Raw genomic sequence first — 20,774 nt, 5'->3', positions numbered from 1 at the left:
AAAAAAGTAGATCCTCTAAATGTGTTGCTCTGTCGGTGTTAGTCCATTTCTAACACAACATTTTCTAAACGCACAGAGCCTCCTGTTCGTTTTGTACGTCTAAGGAAGATGGCAGGCAGAGTAGACAAAGTGGCCGGGGACACTCTTGTTCTAGACTGCGAGGTTTCAAGATCGAATGCAGAGGTCACCTGGAAGAAGAACGGGGAGGAAGTAGAAGACTCCAGAAATATCACCATCCTTGAGGATGGCGTCATGCGTCAATTAACTGTTCACTCACTAACAATGGAAGATGCTGGGCAATATGTCTGCGATGCAAAGGATGATGTGATGGATTTCCATGTAAAAGTACAAGGTAGGTTATTGTACTTAAAAGATAGAACTCCCGAAAGATGAGTTCTGTATGTGGTGCACTCAAGATCCAGACTTTAAACCAGATCATTAACTTCATCCAAATACTTAGAGAATAACTACTGAGCACAAGTAAAACAAAATATCAGTGCTTTGCACTATGGATTATGCATAGAAAGGATTTTCTGATCCAATAAAAATATGTTCTTTCTTGTTCATTTTCAGAGCTGCCTGTGAAGATTCTTGGAAAAACAGACGCAAAAACAGAAAAGCAGTTCTTAGTATCAGATGACATTATTCTAGTGTGTGAACTGTCGAGATCCAATGCCTCAGTCAGTTGGTACAAAGACAATCAGCTAATTGATGACACTGAGCGATACTGTAGCGAAGAGCAAGGCGTCTTCAGATCACTGGTCGTCCTAAATGCTGGGCTAGAGGATTCAGGAGAGTACACCTGTGATGCTGTGGATGATAAGATGGTCTTCTACATCACCGTCAAAGGTATTATCAGGTCTGTGTAAATGTTATCCATCTTTCCTTCACTCGGAAGGAAAATAATGCACAGTATTTTATCTTCAGAGCCTCAAGTACAGATCATTGGAAACTCCGGCCACCCGGAGCATCACATCCTGGTGGCAGGAGATGACCTTATTTTGGAGTGTGAGGTGTCTCGGCCGAACGCCACCGTTCAGTGGTTATGGAATGGCGAGGTCTTGAAACCAGACACTCGTATAAAGATCAACAGCTATGAGCTTGTGAGGAAGCTTGTTGTCTCTGGACTTCGGCCCTCAGACTCCGGAAAATACATTTGTGATGCCATCGATGACAAACTGACAACAATTGTTGAGGTCCAAGGTAAGATTTAAATGACTTTGAAACATTTTTTAGATCAATTTCTGTAGTTTCCGTTTGAGTAACGTATTGTTCCATATTTGAACACAGAATTAACAAGTAACTTCTCTATAAATCTCCCTCTCAGAGTCCACGGTCAAGTTCGAAAATAAAAAAACGAGCAACAACCTCTCAGCCTATGAAAATGAGAGTGTTACAATGTGCACCATTGTGAGCCGAGAAAGAGCGAACATTCGTTGGCTGAAAGATGGCCAACTATTGAACGGGGACAACATTCACATCTCCAGTGAGGGTAATACCCACAAGCTCACCATTAATCCCCTGCAGCTGTCAGATTCTGGAGAATATGTCTGTGACGTCAAGACAGACGAGATGTATTTCAGTCTTTTAGTCAAAGGTAAGAATGTGGCAATCAAACTAAATGTGACAGCAATTTCCACAAAGCTAACATCTCTGACATCATATTTCTTCATTCTACTCATCAGAAATGAAGGCGAAATTCATCAGACCACTGGAGAACATTGTGTCTCTGAAGGGCAGTAGCCTTATATTACGATGCGAGATCAACAAGCCCAAAGGAGATGTCCAGTGGCTAAAAGATGGGCAAGAGATCTCTCCAAGCCGTCAGCACACAATAAGGGCACAAGGCCGAGAGCGAAGCTTCACCATCCACCAACTAGTGGAAGAAGATGCTGGAGAATACGCCTGTGAATCCACAGATGACAGGACTTCAGCTTCTGTCACTGTAGAAAGTAAGTCAATTCAAATCACACATTAAGGCAGGTCAGAGGAAAAAAAACATGTCTTATAAATGAAAGTTTAAACCACTCCATGTGTCATTTCAATGTTTCGATCGCAATGAGTCTAATTCAGCTAAATGCTTTGCCTTCAGCTCTCCGTGTTGTCGAGTTCATAGCGGACCTTCGTAACATCACCGTCTGTGAAGGAGAAGATGCGGTGTTTAAGTGTGTGGTTTCACCAGAGGACACCCGGTTGGTGTGGCGCTTAAACGGCAAGCAAGTAGCTCTGACCAAGCGTACGGTCATTTCAAGTAACGGGCTATGCCACATGCTCTACATCCACAACTGCATGGTTTCAGATAGCGGCAGAGTGACAGCTGATGCAGAGGGTTCGGTGTCAGAGGCAGAACTCCAGATTCAAGGTGAGTTATTGTCCGATCCAGTCACACTATAATTATAGTACAACAAACGCACACACACACACATATACATAGGTCTTAATGAAACACAGAAGTGACAACATTTAATGACGATTTACAGTTCAATAACCTCATATATCTCTGGTACCATATTACCATATTTTTAACTATGAACAGTTTTGAGCAGCACTGGAGTGATGTAAACATATGTACTTGTAATGGCTGTTACTGTGTATGATAAATAACCATCTGTGACACATAGTGACCCTTTGAGACAAGTTTAAACTTTTAAAGAGGTGCCTTTGAAGGCTAGCTTTTAGTAGCTTCTCCTGTTATAACTCCTCTGGCTCCCTCAAGCTTTTTGCTTGCACTATGTGCTGAAACTTGCAATATTACTCTGCAGATTTTTCTTTGGTCTATATTGTATTTTTGCTTTGTCTTGGAGTGGCTTCAGAGTATTGTTGTGTAGAATTAACAAAGAATTTATACACATACTGTTATAATATAAAAGTACCAAAATCGCCGACATGACAGATGCTGCCATCTTGTATTTCCCTAAATGAATTTTCAGAACAACAGGTGTTTTTCACCAACAAAATGACACCAGTTGAGGCTGAAGAGTACAGTGAGGCAACTCTAGAGGTGGAGGTGAGTCTGGATTCGGGAGAGGTGCAGTGGATGAGGCAGGGGGTACTGATCCACCCTGGGGCCAAGAATACCCTGAAACACAACGGTCGAAAACACAGTCTCACCATCCACAAACTGGCCATGTCTGACCGCGGCACCTACAGCTGTGAGACCCTCCATGACCGCACGCAAGCCCAGCTCACAGTGGAACGTGAGTGTGCATGTGTTGTCACTATTCCCTGTTGTTTGTTTACCGCCGTTGCCGACGACTCCACCTCCTGCACACCCTCCACCGCTACTTCTTGTGAAGGCAAAGTCAACTGAGTAAGAGTAATTTGAGTGACTGGAGACGAGGGTGGCACTTGTACAGGAGCATGATGGCAGCCAACAGGTGACAGCCCTAAAGCCCAGGCTGACTTTCAGACCCGGGTATGTGTATTGACAGGAACGATCAAGCCCCCATGATTTCCTAACCAAAGGGAAATCAGATCGCAGTTTTAAGGGAAGTGCTTGATAAACAACATGTTAAGATGCCACCGTTCCAACAACTAGAATTATCTTTAGCAAACAAAGTAACATTTTCCTATGAACCAGCACCACTTACATGTATTTATAGTAGCGAGCCTTACACACCATAAAACCGGCATCTTGTAGTGATTAAGATGTACTTGTGCTTGTTTTTCTTTGTGCATGCGTCTTATATTTCTTAGCCCCATGAACCACAGGCCAGTGGGTGAATTAAAGGCTGTTCTTTCAACACTAGCGTGGGTAGTAGGAATGGGAAAGTCAGGACTTCAGGCTGCTGTTGGCACCTCCTATGAATTTGGATCTCCTCTCATTGCATCTAAATTTACACCCTGGCCTTCAAAACTAAGGTTGCTGTCATCAGATCTCCAAAATAAACACTCCTTTTTTCCACAGGGAATGCTCGACTGTTAGAATAAGTGAAAAATGTTGGCAGTTTCTAAGCTGGCTTTTGTGTTAGGCCCCATACTCAAATGACTAAACTATTGGCTTGTCATTGTGTGCCCGCTTGTATTGTTTAACTGCAGACTGATGTGTACAGCACAGACTCCGAGCCTATTCTGTAACAGAAAATGGACATTGTTTTCTGCTCAGTGTTAAAGTGGAATGAACGAGCTTGTTACTAAGGCCAATCTTTCAAACATAACCTCTGTTGTAACCAATATTCAGTTTTCATTATACCGAAATGTACCAACACGAAAAAACGGCCACAATAGAGAGCAATAAATGTACCTGCAGAGTACTGCGATGCCTTTCACACAACTCTATTATTTTCTTTACAGCTCGGAAAATCACAATCAAAAGAAGGCTGACTGACATTAAAATCACAGAGCGAGAAACGGCATCTTTTGAGGTGGAGCTCTCCCATCCCAATGTTCCAGGCACCTGGATGAGAAACGCAATCAAGCTTAAGGCAACGAATCACTTCCGTATGAGCGCCAAGGGACAAGTCCACAGCCTCACCATCTCTAACCTATCAGTAGAAGACACTGGCTCCTTTACCTTCTGTGTGGAGAATTTGAAGACATCTGCAAGGCTCGTTGTGAAGGGTAGGTCATTTAGATGTTTGGTTTCACAGTAGTAGCAATATAACTGCATCAATCTATGTGTTTAATTCAAATGAGTAACTAGTACACGTAATTTTGAGGTTAAAAGGCCGTAGTGTTGTCAAAACTATACTAAAAGGTCTAATTTGTAACTTTTCAATGCCACAATCCATGTGAACTACACTGCACTACTACCAAAATAATATGTAAAATTAAAAAAAAAAGTAGACCAGATGCCAACCAGTTGATGCATGATAACAGAATAGAGTGACGGCTCTACTTTTGTTGGCTTTATCCCTGCTCACGTTACAAAGGAGCATGCAAGTAGCCTAGCATGACCAAATGAAAAGTGGTAGCTCTGTTCACTCTTGTCTGTCAGGTGCTGGTTTAACCTCATGCTGTAAAATAATCCGCTACATGCCAAGTCCCTATGCATCATGCCTTTGAGCTCGGGGTTGAAACGCTGGTGACGACAATAGGATGAAAGTGTCATTGCAGTAAATTAGTCCACATAACTGACCCGTATAGCTTATTTGATTTTGAGCAGCAACACGTAGGCCCTATACTTTGGTGCATTGTTTTTGGGGACATTTTAAAATGTTTTTGCTTGCCTATCTAAGGTTGCCTTTTCTCCACCAGAGCCCCCATTGACCATTTTCAGAAAACTGGAGGATCAGAAATTCCCTGAAGGGGCAGTAATCTCTCTGGAGTGTGAGCTATCAAGACACAACGTTGATGTGAAATGGATGAAGGCAAGTGTTGGATTTTTGTCCATTACCAAAAACATTTAGGATTTTCTTTACAAAACTTCAGAGCCAAATCAATCTATGATAAAGTTAGACATGTTATGACTTTAAAAAATGAAAAAAAAATGCATATCCAAAGCTTATCATACCTTATTGGCGATACTGTAGCTCCAAAAACATGCCGTGAATAAGAGCAACAAAGAAAAGAAATCAACATATTAATATATTTTCTGATCTGATAATTAGTCCCTTTTTAAACTACAGTCAACACAATACATAACTAAATCACACATAAAATGCAACTACAACTATTCCAATTCAAGCATGCCACATATACTGTGGTTACTGCAATACACTTCCATAGGAGAGCACTTCTTCAGACTTCAGATAAGCTTAGCAAAGTCAAGGAATGCTAGTTTTGCTTGTTAACATGACTGAAATTACAGTACATTGAGCCAACGCATCCTTGCTAGCTTACACACACACACACACACACTCACTTTCCAATTAAGCAAAAATGACAAACATGCATCGTTTTCTCTTACCGGCATTACTCTTTCAAAATAAAAGCACCGGCCCATATAATGTAGCCAATGGTACAAGATTGACACAGCCTTAAGAAAACACCAAGCCTAAGGTTTACACGTTTTTACAAGATTACAAGTATGCTGGATCATTTACACAAAGCGCTTAATAATCTTGATGGACACCTTAAATATCACAAGCTAGAGAAACTCTCTGAACAGCCAAAATCTTGAAAAATAAATAAATAAGCGTTTGAAATTTTTTGTTCCAAATTTTAAAATAAAATGTGTTTAACTTTGTGTTTATCAATATATAGAACAATTCAATTAAAAAAAAATATATTTTTAAATATTTCATTCGATAAGAATGCATCAGATACAGTTTCAGTGGTTTGATGATGATTAATATTTAAATTAGAGGTTTTATTTTATCCTTTTCAGAATGGGGTCGAGGTAAAGCGAGGCAAGGACTTGCGCATATATTCAATGGGAAGGAAACGGTTTCTTCAGATCCTGAAATGTAATGTCAGTGATTCTGGCATTTACACCTGCGATGCTGGAGATGTTACAACAAGCTGCACTGTGGAGGTGTACGGTAAAGTCTGCTGTCCAAACACTATAAACTACAAACGAGGAGCTTTAGTTTCATAGTGGTCGGCAGAAGATGTGTAATATTTCTCAACAGAACTACGTACATAAAAAAAGATGTACAATGTGGTAAAGTACTAAAACAATGAAGGCCTACGACAAACCACCAGACTTGACACACACTGTAGCAATGTTATGAGCAATGGTGTCAGACACATTACTCGTTAAACTAGCAGACATAGAGGTGTTCGCCGAGTAAACTACTGTATGTTTAGTTTATTTTACATCACTTTGTCAGTAATGTGGCTTACTTCATGTGTTGTCAGTTACTTACAAATGACACAATTGCTTTCTTCATTCCCTCACAAACCTTTTAACATATAGCATGCATGAGCTATTCTAGCTCATCAGCGATGCAGTTGCTGGTGACTCAGAAATTTGAAATTAGACTCAATCTCAAATCTACACAGATACACATTTGCGGTAAAATAACACTTAAGATAAATCTCATAAAACAGGGAAATGAAGAACAGAGACCGGCAGACATTTTGACGTTCCATAACAGTAAAATCAATGGTGTAATTATTAAAATAAATAATGAATGGATTCACTTTAGCATTGCTTGTATCCTGCATGACATTGCACTTTGATGCTGCTGTGAAAAAGTACTATGAAAGAGTGCTTTCAGGCAATTCACAGTAGCTAGATAAATTCACAGAATGGCAACACTTCCAGTGGAGTTAGTTTAGTAATGCCAGGTTGGATAATGGTAACAGTTACCATGTACTCACAAGGCCAGATAAGTCCTGTCATCTTCGTTGAGGTTAACCGCTGTTAGCCACTTCTTTGTTAGCTGCTAGAACTTCTCTTAATGTTAGAGATTTAATTATTTCCCCTGGACAACTGTTATATCCATTTGGCCAACAGTTAACTTTTTGTTTTTATACATTCATCAGTAAATCAAATAAATAATCTGATAACCCCCATAACTAGGTAGGCTGCTAGCTTGAGAAGTGTAAAATATGGCAGACATTCGTTTCAGGTTTGGGTCACTCACACAGTTGATTTCAGCTATGGCTGATTAGACTTTTTCTCAAGATTATGTGGGCGTGTACATATTAAACTTGATTGACATCTCTCTCTCTCTCGCTCTCTCTCTCTCTCTCTCCTGAAGACTGAACCTGTTAGGGTGGGACGAATAATGCTTTTATCCTTCTTATTGGTACATGGAGTTCGGTGACCTCAGCAAAGCTCCACCTACAACCTCAGCAGAGGTCTAATTAGCCAAAGTAATTGAAAACACCTGTGTGGGTGTGTTAGGTTTTACAGTCGTGCTGCTGGACAAATGTGTAATTGCTCAAAGCTTGTATAGCAAAACTGCACTCAGGTGGACAGTTGGAAGCCAATAGAATAATGTACATAAATCCAATATTACTAGCACAAAACACATACATCACAAAGTACTGTGTTTGAGTAGAAATTCATTGTAAGGATATTTAATATAATTAGGTAATTTTCTCACCACGAACTCATGTAAAATATTTTTTTCTCTCGTTACTATTAATGAACGTATCAGTTGTATTGGTATTGTTCCTTCCTGCTTCGTCTTCTTACGAAAAAGAAGCTTAGTGATTATTGTGGATGTCATATTTTTCTCTTTGCTTTTTTAAAAAAAAAACTTTGATACTGTTAAGAGGTGCCCATTTCAGTCCTAAATACCCCTTTATGTTTATTCTCGTTATTCTCGTTATTCTCGTTTATTCTATCAGAGCGCGAGCTGCTGATCCTGCAGGGCCCGAAGGGCTTGGACATCCAGGAGGACCAGAACGCGGTGTTTGTTTGTGAGCTCTCCGTGGAGAACATGCCAGGAGAGTGGTACAAAAACGGGGAGAGGATACAACCCACCAGCACCATCAAGATCCGGCAGGAAGGTCGGCTTCAAAATCACGAACGCGCAATTCATAATTCCTGCACAACTGATGATGTTGTGCTTATCGACTGTAAAAGAGATACTCAATAAGAAAATGTACTAGAACACCTAAAAAGGAGACATTTGTAAATCTGTAAATAACATCTGGAATTGCATATTTGTTTTGGGGCCAATACGATTGAGCCGACTATCGTTTTGCTTATTATTTATCCTGACAATTGTATTCTTATTTTAGGCACCAAACATTTTCTCCTCATGTGCAATGTGAAGGCAGAGGACTCTGGAGAGATCAAGTTTGTCTCCAGACATATTGAATCTGTCGCTTACCTGGAGGTGGAAGGTATAATGAATGTATATGTTTCTAAGTGCTCCAAAAAAAAGTATGTATACTTTTTATGAAAATGAATAATAGCGTGCATAAAGTTACTTCTATTAAATATTCATCAATTTATTAGGGTTGACAAATGTTTGGAGACCCAACTCCAAGAAGCACCTATGAGCTATGAGTTTGTGTTGTTGATTTAGATGAGCTCATATTGTTGTGTGGGCATATGATATTAGTCTTCTATAAAGTCAGAGTTTATTTTGGGAATCTTAACTGCACTTTGTCCGTTTCAGAGCTTCCTCTGAACATCGTCAAACCCCTGCAGGACACGACCGCCCTCGAGAAGAGCCGCGTGCTCCTCGACTGCACCGTGTCCAACCCCAGATGCAGCATCCGCTGGTACAAAGGCAGCAACGTCATCCTGCCCTCCGAGCGCTTTGAGATCTGCAGCGAAGGCTGCTATCGCAAACTGATCCTCCAGCAGGTGGTGCTAGACGACGAGGGCACGTACAGCGTGCAGGTCGGGGAGTACTCTTGCTCCGCCAAACTGACAGTGGAGGGTAAGGGAGCCTATGATCAATGTCAAGCACTGCGGGATTTTGCAGCCAAACTTTTTCCAAATGTTTTTTTTCTTTTTCATTGCAAGTTCATTGTACAACATAATCTGTGTGATACAACACAATCCAGAGCAGAAAATATATCATTTTACTTTCAAAACCCGTCAGAAATACAGCTTTACAAGGCTATTTGCTAGAGGGATCGTATGTGTTGATACTGTACAACTGCTGTTGTTATTGGTATGGGTTAATAATCCTATACTAAGTATTTGTAGTACTTAAAAATGCCAAGATTTCAATTATCATAGCCCCCACAATGGAACATCGTCTGCACAGCACCCTCAAAGAGTGTTTCAAAGTGCATGGGAGTGTAACGTCTCACACACAACCGTTAGAGCTCCATCTACTGTCAAAGCAAAGCTAACACATGAATTTGCTCCAATTGTAATGGGACACTGTATTTACCCCCCATTTCTTTTCACATGGCTGTTTTCCTTTCACTCTTGCCTTGTTTTAATTTAAAGTATCCATTCGCAGTAGCTTCTTTAGTAATCAAAGAACCCTTAAAGAGTTTAAAGGTGGCTGTTGTGTTCAACTTGAATTAACATCAGTTACAGTCGGCGCAAACTGAGTCACAGTCATTAATTTTAGTCAAAAGGCTGCTTTGGTGTTGTGCATGCTGGTCACACACTTGAATAAAGCAGAGACATCGTTAATGTCATTAGTAACACCTGTGCTTTTAGCTAATCAAGCCAGTCTAAATGACTGCTGTGAAAAATGCCTGTATATGCAGAGCTGAGATGTATATTAATGACTAAACCATGAGCTCAGAAATAAAGGGAGAAAGCAAAAACAGACTCTGGTTCAGGGGTTACGGGGGAAAGATCTACCACTCATCACTTTGTACAAGAAATTAAGAAAAAAGCTTTCAGTAATAGGACAAAGACTGACTGAAAGACTCACCAGAATCAAATACTAACTCTGCTCTAATGAATATGTGTTGTTCGTTGACTACTTTCCCCCCTCTGTTGTGCACTCACTCAGCCCAGTCACCGTTGATGGTCAGAGAGCTGAGGGACGTGGAGGTCGTGGCGCCCGACGAAGCCTGCTTTGAATGCGAGGTCTCGGTGCCGGTCCTCAAAGCTCCCGTGTGGAGTCTGAACGGCGAGCCCTTACAGCCGAGCTCTCGGGTACTGCTGGAGAAGATGGGCACGGTGCACAGGCTGACCCTCAGACAAACCTCCCCGGACATGAGCGGAGAGGTGGAGTTCACCTCTGGGAAAGCGAAAAGCAGAGCCCAGCTTCGGGTACGGAGTAAGTGAAAGAAGTCGCTGTTCGAGGGCATTTTGTGTTTTGTGTTTTTTTTGGGGGGGAAAACGAAATTCAAGATTCATTTTGAAATGCGTTTACATTTCAACTAAATTTACATTGCCAGTAAAAGTCAAAAGGTATGGATTTATGTATACGAGTCTCATAAAAGACTGTAGTGTAAGTATGACTCCTTCATGGATGAACAGTTCCATGTTATCACACTGTTTGGATGCATCTGTGCAACAAGATTTCAAATCATACACAAATATTTCAAAATAATCTCTTTCATATGATGCAGCACACAATATAAAGTTGATGGCATCCTAATTTTTTTCATATCCAATAATATAGTTTGTGTCCTTGGACATGCCATTGGATTAGCTGGAGGAATCAGGCTCCATCTGTGATAACGCCATTGGTTGAAAGTGACTTAATACATGTATTAAAGTACTGTACTTAAGTACAATATTGAGGTACATTTACTTCACTTGAGTATTTGCATTTTCTGCTACTTTATACTTCTTCTCCACTTCTCCAAAACTCTTTTACTCCATTACATTTATTTGATAACTAAAGTTACTTTGCAGATTCACCCATCTTCAACATTAATGCATCAGTAATAATAATTTATTTTATTCTGAAATGGGCAATTCTGGATTATGAATACTTTTACTTTTCACACTGTCCGTATATTTTGATTCCAATGCATCTGTACTTGTACTTCAGTTAAAGAAAAAATAAACACATGACTTTTAATTGTAACAAAGTATTTCTACACTATGGTACTTTTAATAAGTACCAGATCTGAGTAGTACTTCCCGCATTGGGTCACACTCACCAACTGGTGAAACATTGAAACTCAGTGATGGCATTCATAAAAATAACCACTAGATGGAGGTAATTTCAAAGTTTTGAGTTTGCTCATATGACTAAAGAAACATCACAGTGGTGGATGTAGTGACTCCATGCAGAAAGTAGAAGTACATGTATGCTGTAATGCTGTAGTGGTTTTTACTCGTTAAACTATTCAACTAAAAAGCCATATTTGCATTAGAAGCACCACAGAAAAAAACAAAGAACATCAAAAGAACATGAATCCATCAGACTGACCCTGAATTGTCAGGATGGCGTGTTTGTGTTGCCTGACTTGGCACTGCATACGCAGCAATAAATACAGCAAATGTTTTGGCTCCCGAGAGCGCTAAATTCTGTAAATAATATTGAGTGTTTATGATACTACTCAATCTTCAGGCATGTAGGTCAGGCAATATGGAGCGCATACACATCTCAAGCCATTTAAATGTGTAAGAGAGCAAACTATTTTTAGTTTTATTAAGTTGGCTATAAATAAAAGAGTATTATGTTCAATCGTCTGGCGCAGTTTGTGAACCTTTCGTGAATGCATTGAGCTTTAAGACTGCAGCACGACCAGGAGTCACGCTCAGCTGAGGAAATGAATATGGTCACAAACAATTCATTAGTCATAAGCAGAGGTGGAGAGTAACTACTGTACTGGGATACTTGTAGTTAAGTACTTCTACTTTATACTCCTACTTCATTACACCTTTCTGATTCAGATTAATAATACAGAATTTGATTAACAAATACAATGATGATATACAATTATAGGTTAAGATGTGGCAAGACTTTTACATGTTACAGAGTATTTGTACACAGTAGTATGGCTACTTTTACCTGAGGTAAGCAAAAAGGCCATATGATGTTTACGTATATCGTGGGGTTTATAATTTGTTGGTTTGGTCTTCTATTTCCAATCCAATCTATATCCGGAAGGCAAGAAAAATCCTCAGGTTGGAGGTTTAAAGTTTAATCAAGCGTCTCAGTGGTTCCCAACCTGCGAGTTTGCAAGTGGTCTCGAGATTATTGAGACTTGAAAGAAAAATGTTGATTTTTGAGTTTTCTTCCTCCTGGTCAAATACTGGATAATTTTAGCTCTTTAAGCCTTTAATAATCCTTCAAATGAAACAATCCGAGAAGGAAAAATCCCTCTTTGGTCAAACTACTCCCAGCTCAGGTCCATAACTAAGTAACAAGGGTTAAAGGGTCACATGCCAAAAGGCTTTGGAACCACTGGTGTAGAGTAAAGAAAGTGCAGTTTTAATTGAAAAGTTGTTTCAGCTATTTGCAACAGGCTTTTATATATATGTTTAGTAAAAACTAGCTATTGCGTAATAGACATGTTACACCAGACAGGTTTACACATAGACAGAATCAGGTCAAACTTGACCGATGCTCTCTGGTTCTCAGGCTAATTTCTTTTTCTCTGTTCGAATTTCACAGGTGATCCATGAGTGACGTCTTCTATCTGTCCTCACCTAATTGACATGGATGGATTTATCATATTGATGCTTTTAAGTTGTAACATTGACATTGCTTATGTATTGACAAACAGTACGTCTATAAACGTGGTTTAAACAGGGTTGTGATGGATTTTCATGCGGTTAATTCAGGGAGTGGATTTTCTTTCATTAACGTGCTTTGAAGAATTTTCTTTTATGAAATTTCTGTTCATATAATATATAAAGGTTGTCATAGTCAGTGTGTGTGAGTACATTTCAAACAGTTACTTTATCATGATGCAAATTGCAGTTTGGATGTAAATAATGTCCTGTGTGTAACTGGTCTGACTGTAACCATGTTATGGAGGCTTAAACTCGATGTGTATTTATGCCAATAAATATCTTAGTTGAAAACTAAAGAAACAAGCGGAAAGAACAAGTACATGGTTAGGAAGATACGAGAACGGAAAGTCTCGAAAGTTGAGTGCAATCAACCCACAATACATGTAAAGAGACACTTGCTTCAAATACTAATGTAGAGCAAAAACAGAATCTCTTAAAGGTATGATCATCTTTGTGAGTCTTTTATGATATGTCCCTATTTAAGATATTTGCCAGTTTAAAAACAAAACAAAAAAAACACATGCTTTACACATATCTTTAACCATAACTTAGTTGCAGTCTACATGTGCAATTGTGCTAGTTATTACGCAATATAATCTGATTTGCACACATTTTAATTTCCCCATATATCAGTGTGGTTTTGTGCAGCTGTTTTCAGTGTGACCACATAAGAAACACAGTCGACTACAGCCATGTCTCCATATCAAATTTAGATGTTAGAATGGATCATCCAAGCAACGATTCATTACATTTAACAATTCACATCTTTTCATCGGTTGTCAATTGTACAGAATTCGGGTTTTTTTTTTACGTTTTGATGAAAAGTTTGAATGAAAGGCAATTCTGTCTTGCAGCAAGGGGCTTGTGATGTAAATACATTGGGCCAAAAATCTGGTAATTTAGAAAAGAAATAGGTTAAGAAATGTCTTGATCACCTTGATTGATAATCAGGGCATGCTAGTTGTATTGTGCTTGAACTTAACGGAGAATGATAGTCGTTTTCATATGAAATCTGTTCCATATTCCATTTTTTTTTCATTGACTCGTTTCCACCTCTGCCATGTTGTGCTGAGCGTTGAGGTATGTGAAAAAAAGGTACTGTCGTAAAATGTGACCCGTTTCAATAAAACATGCTTTATTGACGCACGGTAAAAACAGCTCTAGTTGTCTCTCTTTTTTTACAATCAGCAGCGATTTAAAAACTCACTTGTTTGAGCAGTTTTCTTTACTTGAGTCAAAATGTTAATACTCTTGTTGCATACATTAAAAAAAGTGAAAACATAATTAAAAGACAGGTTATGGTTTTTCACTTATTGCCAAAGTATCTTTTTTTCCCCCAAATCTCACACTGACACAGTCACACACACATACAAATATACACACATTCACTCCAGACCAAGTTTAAGTAAATCAGGGCTCCAGCATTGTCTGGCACAAGTTACCTCAATGAAACTGCATTTACAGCTTGATACGGCACTACAATGACTCCATTATGGTCTTGCACGAATAAAAAGTTTAGTGATCAAAGTGTGCTTTCAAATTAAGTGTCAATCTTCTTTAGGTTGGCGTAGCAGGTTACAGCCGCCTCCTGCACACGTGTACAAGATTGCATTAATGATGGGCCGCACACTGTGGTAGCCAACTCAACTAAAAGCTCCTAATAAACGAAAAAAAAATATGAAAATAACATCAGGTAAAATAGCATTAAAACCAAATCAAAACAACTGCCTGATATACTGTATGTACAAAATCAATCTCACCATTCTTTCCGCAGTGGTGAGTCTGTGAAAGGTCCAATCAGTGTGCAGTCGACCTGTTTTCTTAGTGCTAATCCAGAACAGTCCAAAAGATCCAGATCTTACAGCTTTTTTTTTCTGATAATGGTATGAGATTAACTAATGAATAAGATTAGGGTGTTTTGTGACTGAACTGGACGTAAGAAAACATACTAAAATGGGTTATTACAATAGAACATTTGTGATTAAACCTTATCAGTCATCTGTAATGTAGTGATTAAGGACTGCAATCAATGACAGTGGATTCCCACGATTACTGTTCCGGTTTCTTTTCAATCTAAAAATGCAAATGCTGAAGTGTATGGTGTCTTTTTGGACCCACATTCCTACCACACACTGCATTTGTTCGAAGCTCTCCAAAGACATACAGGAGGTGCACATCAAAAATGTCTGTTCCTTAGTGAAATGTGCAAAAACATGTTATTGATATTATTAAACCAACATTTTCTTATGTTAATGATTGTCTTTTACTACACATACATTTGCCCATTTTAGGCAAAACAAGTAAGTTAATGGGGTTTAAGGATCAGTCTTCAATAACTTGTTAAATTAAGCATTATCACATATAATACTATTCTGAAATGAAGATGACCGAACAACAACCCAGTACACTTACACGGGTCACTGCTGTCACATAAGGACAACAACAACAACAATACACTAGCTGCACTGCAAAAGATGTCTACAGAAGTCATTGAATCTGATATTCAGTCCTTATCTAGCATTACAGAGAAGAAAAGAAAAACATATTTGGATTGGATAACTTTCAATGCTGAAATACCAAACCCTGCTGGAAGATTGCTGTTCACCTTTTGTTATGCAATAGACTGTACGAACACCAGATTAAATGAGGTTTTTTTTTTTGCAGTGTGGTCCTTGTAAATGGAAGCAGCGTGGAGCCTGCAGCCCACCGGCCTCCGTGGCCCCGTGACGGCAGCTGCTGGTGATTGTTTTCATCCTAGTGTCCTGCCTCTGTTAACTTGAAGTCCTCTGCTGCTGCTGCTGCTGCTGCTGCAGGATGTCATAGACGTCGTCCACTTTGCTTAGTCTCTCAAAGAAGGGGATAAGATCGAGGAGCTCGGTGTCGGACATGTCGTCAAACCAGGATACTACAGGAACCTGGAGGTTTGAAGAAGCAAGATACGGTGGAATTAGAAGACCTTTTCAATACCCCACAGTACTTAATAGTATCCAATTGTATTAATATTGCAGATTTTAGAGAACAATATAAATGCATGTTGTGCTTTGCAGAGAAAGAAACATAAATGACATACTGCGTTTTCGGGATGGAAGATGTAGGAAGCTGGGGAGTTATCAATGATGATGACCTTGTTGAGTTCTCTCCCTAAACGGCTCAAGTCTTTAACGTAGTTCCCTTTGTGGAAGACGCACGACTCCCGGAACAGACGGCTCTGGAAAGCCCCCCATTTGTCCAACAGGTCCGACACAGGATCCGCGTACTATAGTAGCAGGAGAAAACCAGGGAATTATGTATGGGTGTGTTCATTTGAATTGAACTTTACATGACTTATGAGAAATACTAGACTAAAGTGAGTAAAACATGTCGACTGTGAATGGGAGAAAAGAACCACATAAAACAAACACGGACAACTGAAGTAAAATGGTAACGCATGCTGTAGGATTTCCTCAAAAGTCCCAACACGGCAATATTTTTTTCAAATTTTATTTGTAAACAGTCTCCTATATTCACACTAGACAACAGTATTAACAACTAGTTCATTATTTACACCAGCAGACAGTTTTAGGAAATAGTTCCCTATTTACACCAGCAGTCCGCATTAACAAATAGTTCCCTATTTACACTAGACACATTTACACAGTATTAGCAAATAGTTTGTTATTTACACTAAACAGTATTAGCAAATAGTTCCCTATTTACACTAGACACATTTACACAGTATTAGCAAATAGTTCCCTATTTACACTAGACAACAGTATTAGCAAATAGTTCCCTATTTACACCAGCAGACCGCATTAGCAAATAGTTCCCCATTTACACTAAACAGTATTAGCAAATAGTTCGTTATTTACACTAGACAACAGTATTAGCAAATAGTTCCCCATTTACACTAGACAACAGTATTAGCAAATAGTTCGTTATTTACACTAGACAACAGTATTAGCAAATAGTTCGTTATTTACACTAAACAGTATTAGCAAATAGTTCCCTATTTACACCAGCAGACCGCATTAACAAATAGTTCCCCATTTACACTAGACAACAGTATTAACAAATAGTTCCCCATTTACACCAGCAGACAGTTTTGGGAAATAGTTCCCTATTTACACAAGTAGACTGTATTAACAAATAGTTCCCCAATTACACTTGTAGACAGTATTAGCAATTAGTTCCCTATTCACACCAGCAAACTGTATTAGCACTTCCCTATTAATACTAGCAAAGCTAGTTCCCTATCTACACCAGACGAAAGTTTTAGTAAACAGCTCTTTTTTGCATTAGCAAACAATACTAGCAAACAATTCCCTATTTACACCAGCAGACACACAGCAACATTAGCAATAATTTAAGTCGTGTTCATCAGGTAGCTCTGCCATTAGTCTCAACCAACTCCTGAGGGAAATATCTGTTTTTTTAGCTGCTAAATGCTCAACTTCGTTCACTAGCTAGTCGCCATCTCCGTTTGTTGTTTTATAGTAAGCCCAGTAAAGTCGAACATTACAGCTTACACAAACCCACAACCAACCTACATCAAGTTCAATGCACAGAACCTTCATGTCAGGTACAGAGTAGTGCTATCTGCAACATGTAAGCGTGGACGTTTTCATAACATGGAAAAGGTGCAGCTGTATGTGCTGTTGACAGACATGGCAACTACGACGTAATTAATCAAGTGTGAAGGAGTCACTGAGCCACGACCGACCAAATGTTTCACAAAGTTAAGTTGAGGCTAACGCAGTTTGAAGTAAATGTGAGAGGTTGAAATGTCCGTGCAATCGCCTGACAGGTATCATAAATAAATCTTCATGTGCGAGGGTGTATGTGAAAGGTTACAATTCAAACACAGAAATGACACTTCTACAACACTATATAATGAGTCAGTATATAATGAGTCACATTTTTAAGCGTAAGCTGAACAGAATACGGACAGTGTTCTCACCTTGGATAAGCTTGCGGTGAACAAGACGCACTCGAACAATTCTCCCATCCTTTTGAGGAATTCGTCAACGTGGGGTCTCTTTAACACATACACCTGGGGGGAGATATGAAAGGCATAGGAGTATGAAATCAACAGCTGTTGCCCCACATGCTTTACCTTTTAAAGAGAACTTATAAAAAGACAAACTACACATGAGGAAGGAAATGGTAATCCTACTTCTGACCTGTGTGTCCAGATATTCTGAAGACAGTTTATTAAAACTTTCATTATCAAGAGATCTTATTGGATGACAAGGATTGATATACATTGTATGGTGTTCAGGGCTGTCTACAATGACACTTATTAATGAAAATGTTACTCTTGTACGTTTGCGCAGGGAAAGAAAGATGGCATCCTAGATGTCCTTGTTCTTTATAAACATTGTGTTATCAAACAGGGGGGGGTTGACACGCAGTGAGAGTCTCTCTGCGATTTCATCTGCCTGTTAAACGTGACGCCTTGACCCCCAGACGTATACTTTTTGCCATATCTCACAGGCACTTTATTCCATCATTCAATTTTTTCCTCATGACTTCATATCATTGTTTTCTCTTTCTGTGTTAATAAGTGCTTTTTAAATACCAATGTATTGGGGTAATGAGGGGCCCCAGTCAAAAGCACCCAATTGCAGCCTATGGAGTTGTAATAGATGCAATTGAATAAATAGATCAAACGTTTGCCATGGGTCCTAATTTAAAGTATGACACAGACTCAGATGTAGCAGACATAGATTTCCTCATGTGCTCCACCTGTTTTTTAATTACATGAATAATAATGTTTTGAGAAGACATAAGGTAACATTTGGCTATTGTGGTTGATTCTTTCGGTAATTAATTATTGTGGTCGGTAGTCCTTATAAGTTAAATACAGTAGGTTGGTAGGATGAGGGTTATAATGATATATTTATAGTTATTGTCATAGTTATTGATCTTGGTGTGGACGGCCCTTTACCCACTGCGAGCACTAATCTTTGCTACCTTTAACATTATTTTCTTTTGTATGCTGATAATTCTATGTTGCTAAAACGACATCAAAAACCGCAAAACACAAAGCTGTAATATCCAACCCGAGAACATCTCATGTAACCACCCCAACAGTTCTCTAAAACGTCTTCTGCTACGATGCTGGCGGCCTCGTTTCTGAACCAAGTCATCCCGAACAGGCTTTCCCCACTTTAACAAGCCTATCCTGGATTACTTGAAACAGACGCAGGCCCTTTGGACAAACAAAGCCCCTCTTGTCTTCAGGGAGGCCCAGCACAACATTGAATGCCTGCAGGTGAATAGCCAGTGCCATTCCCCAGCACCGATGAGCAGGACGTAATATGCGCCGCAGTGCGAGATTGATGGCCAGTGATTTCTGAGAAGCCTGCCAGGGTTTCCTCATTTCGTCAGGCCACGTAAATAGCCACCTGCTGCTTGGAGCCGTCAACAGAGCGGGCTACAGCACTGTCAGGCGGCTAAGCACAGTGTTTCCAGTTCAAACCATGGAGGAGTTCTGAATTCTCCTCCCTTACTTGTGTTGTCCTCCCGACTGCCATACACCTGTTGTCCTCTGGGGTCAAAAATGACCCCACCTGGTTTGACTGTTTTTATAGCATACAGTATAAATTGTCAATCAATTCTGTTTTACACATTTAGTGTTACTTTAGTCCAACACATTACCACAAATCGTTCCCTTCATTTTGGAATTTAGGGCCAATAGACCTTGTTTACATAAAAGTATACCCTGTTTTTGAGTGAAAATACAATGAAACAATGAATTATTTTGACTTTATATTATTTTTTACTATTTGACTGATCACAGAGAGGTACATATCAAAGTTTAGTGAGGATGCTGTTCTTGAATCATTTGAATTTTTCTAATGGCAGCACATAATCACACCTGTTGTCCTCTGGGGTCAAAAATGACCCTGTCAGGTTTGACTGTTTATAAAGCATACAGTATAAATTATCACCCACCTCTGTGTTTCAACTCCTTGGTCAACTTTATTCCAAGTCATTACCTGACATATAAAACATGTCAACATTCATTTCTGCAACATTTAACCCTCCTGTTACCTTCCAATTTACTAACACCTGTTATCCTGGGGTCATTTTTGACCCAGTTGTCCCCATTAAATTAGGAAAAGTCATTCAATATTAAACCAAAAATATGTCTCATTTATTTAGAACATTTTGTGCTATCCTGGGGTCAAAAATGACCCCAGGACAACACAAGGGTTACTTTTGTATTTGAAGGCTCGTAAGAGTTCATAAATCATCCTACTGTTCAGGTCAGATGGTGTCTTGCACAATTTTTGTATGGTTGCCGGTGTGATATGCAGTGCAGTAATGGTCAGAACACATAAACGGTGTTTTGTATCAATCCTGCTTTCACAAAGTTTGACACAAATCTTTGGGGCTCTTAGCAGGAAACCCATCAAGCTTGTAGAAACTTCCAATGATGGCTGCTTCATGCGTCAACGTTGTGGTGATGTGACTGAAGCAACACGAGAAGACGACAGCGTATGAAATGACCATGTCAGCATATAAAGTGCCTACCTGGTGAACTGTTCCATCAATTTCCACTGGAATGATAAAATCAGCATTGTTCACTGGCTGTTGAAGACAAAAGCAGAGCTGTTAAAACACACAAATTTAATTTAACACATTTAATCTCCAAAGGAAATCAACTTTTTTTTTCTCCATAGAGATGTGAGTGATGGCAACAAATCTGAAAGGATGTGTCAAACAGACGCAAAGACGCCACCTCAGCGTCTTTTAAATCACACAATACTGAAAATAGCATGACCCTTGTCACTTTCATCATTGAAATGTGGGTGCTACAGAAAGTGAT

The 20,774-nt window shown here is 39.4% G+C and overlaps 2 protein-coding genes across 6 annotated transcripts in view; one reads left to right on the top strand and one right to left on the bottom strand.

Moving 5' to 3' along the window:
• Nucleotides 1-14,107, top strand: part of obsl1b (obscurin like cytoskeletal adaptor 1b) — a 33,844-nt gene extending 19,737 nt beyond the window's left edge. For all 5 annotated transcript variants that reach the window (XM_031875039.1, XM_031875043.1, XM_031875042.1 and 2 more), the window contains 15 exons: nucleotides 77-352; nucleotides 574-849; nucleotides 928-1,203; nucleotides 1,328-1,597; nucleotides 1,686-1,952; nucleotides 2,093-2,362; nucleotides 2,931-3,197; nucleotides 4,294-4,560; nucleotides 5,197-5,309; nucleotides 6,269-6,422; nucleotides 8,185-8,346; nucleotides 8,581-8,685; nucleotides 8,964-9,230; nucleotides 10,272-10,541; nucleotides 12,840-14,107. In XM_031875039.1, the coding sequence (XP_031730899.1) occupies nucleotides 77-352; nucleotides 574-849; nucleotides 928-1,203; nucleotides 1,328-1,597; nucleotides 1,686-1,952; nucleotides 2,093-2,362; nucleotides 2,931-3,197; nucleotides 4,294-4,560; nucleotides 5,197-5,309; nucleotides 6,269-6,422; nucleotides 8,185-8,346; nucleotides 8,581-8,685; nucleotides 8,964-9,230; nucleotides 10,272-10,541; nucleotides 12,840-12,850 (3,251 nt within the window). In that variant the 3' untranslated portion in view covers nucleotides 12,851-14,107. The remainder of the gene's footprint in view (nucleotides 1-76; nucleotides 353-573; nucleotides 850-927; nucleotides 1,204-1,327; nucleotides 1,598-1,685; nucleotides 1,953-2,092; nucleotides 2,363-2,930; nucleotides 3,198-4,293; nucleotides 4,561-5,196; nucleotides 5,310-6,268; nucleotides 6,423-8,184; nucleotides 8,347-8,580; nucleotides 8,686-8,963; nucleotides 9,231-10,271; nucleotides 10,542-12,839) is intronic.
• LOC116398596 (carboxy-terminal domain RNA polymerase II polypeptide A small phosphatase 1-like) overlaps nucleotides 14,076-20,774 on the bottom strand; it is a 28,450-nt gene continuing 21,751 nt past the window's right edge. Inside the window, exons 4-7 of the mRNA XM_031875044.1 lie at nucleotides 20,480-20,536; nucleotides 17,898-17,990; nucleotides 16,032-16,217; nucleotides 14,076-15,876 (exon numbers count right to left, since the gene is read on the bottom strand). Of these exons, the coding sequence (XP_031730904.1) occupies nucleotides 15,733-15,876; nucleotides 16,032-16,217; nucleotides 17,898-17,990; nucleotides 20,480-20,536 (480 nt within the window). The 3' untranslated portion in view covers nucleotides 14,076-15,732. The remainder of the gene's footprint in view (nucleotides 15,877-16,031; nucleotides 16,218-17,897; nucleotides 17,991-20,479; nucleotides 20,537-20,774) is intronic.

This window comes from Anarrhichthys ocellatus, unplaced genomic scaffold (assembly GCF_004355925.1).
Source record: "Anarrhichthys ocellatus isolate YVR2014 unplaced genomic scaffold, GSC_Weel_1.0 scaffold86, whole genome shotgun sequence".
In the NCBI taxonomy this organism is placed as follows: domain Eukaryota; kingdom Metazoa; phylum Chordata; class Actinopteri; order Perciformes; family Anarhichadidae; genus Anarrhichthys; species Anarrhichthys ocellatus.
This window is presented reverse-complemented; position numbering and strand designations above follow the sequence as displayed.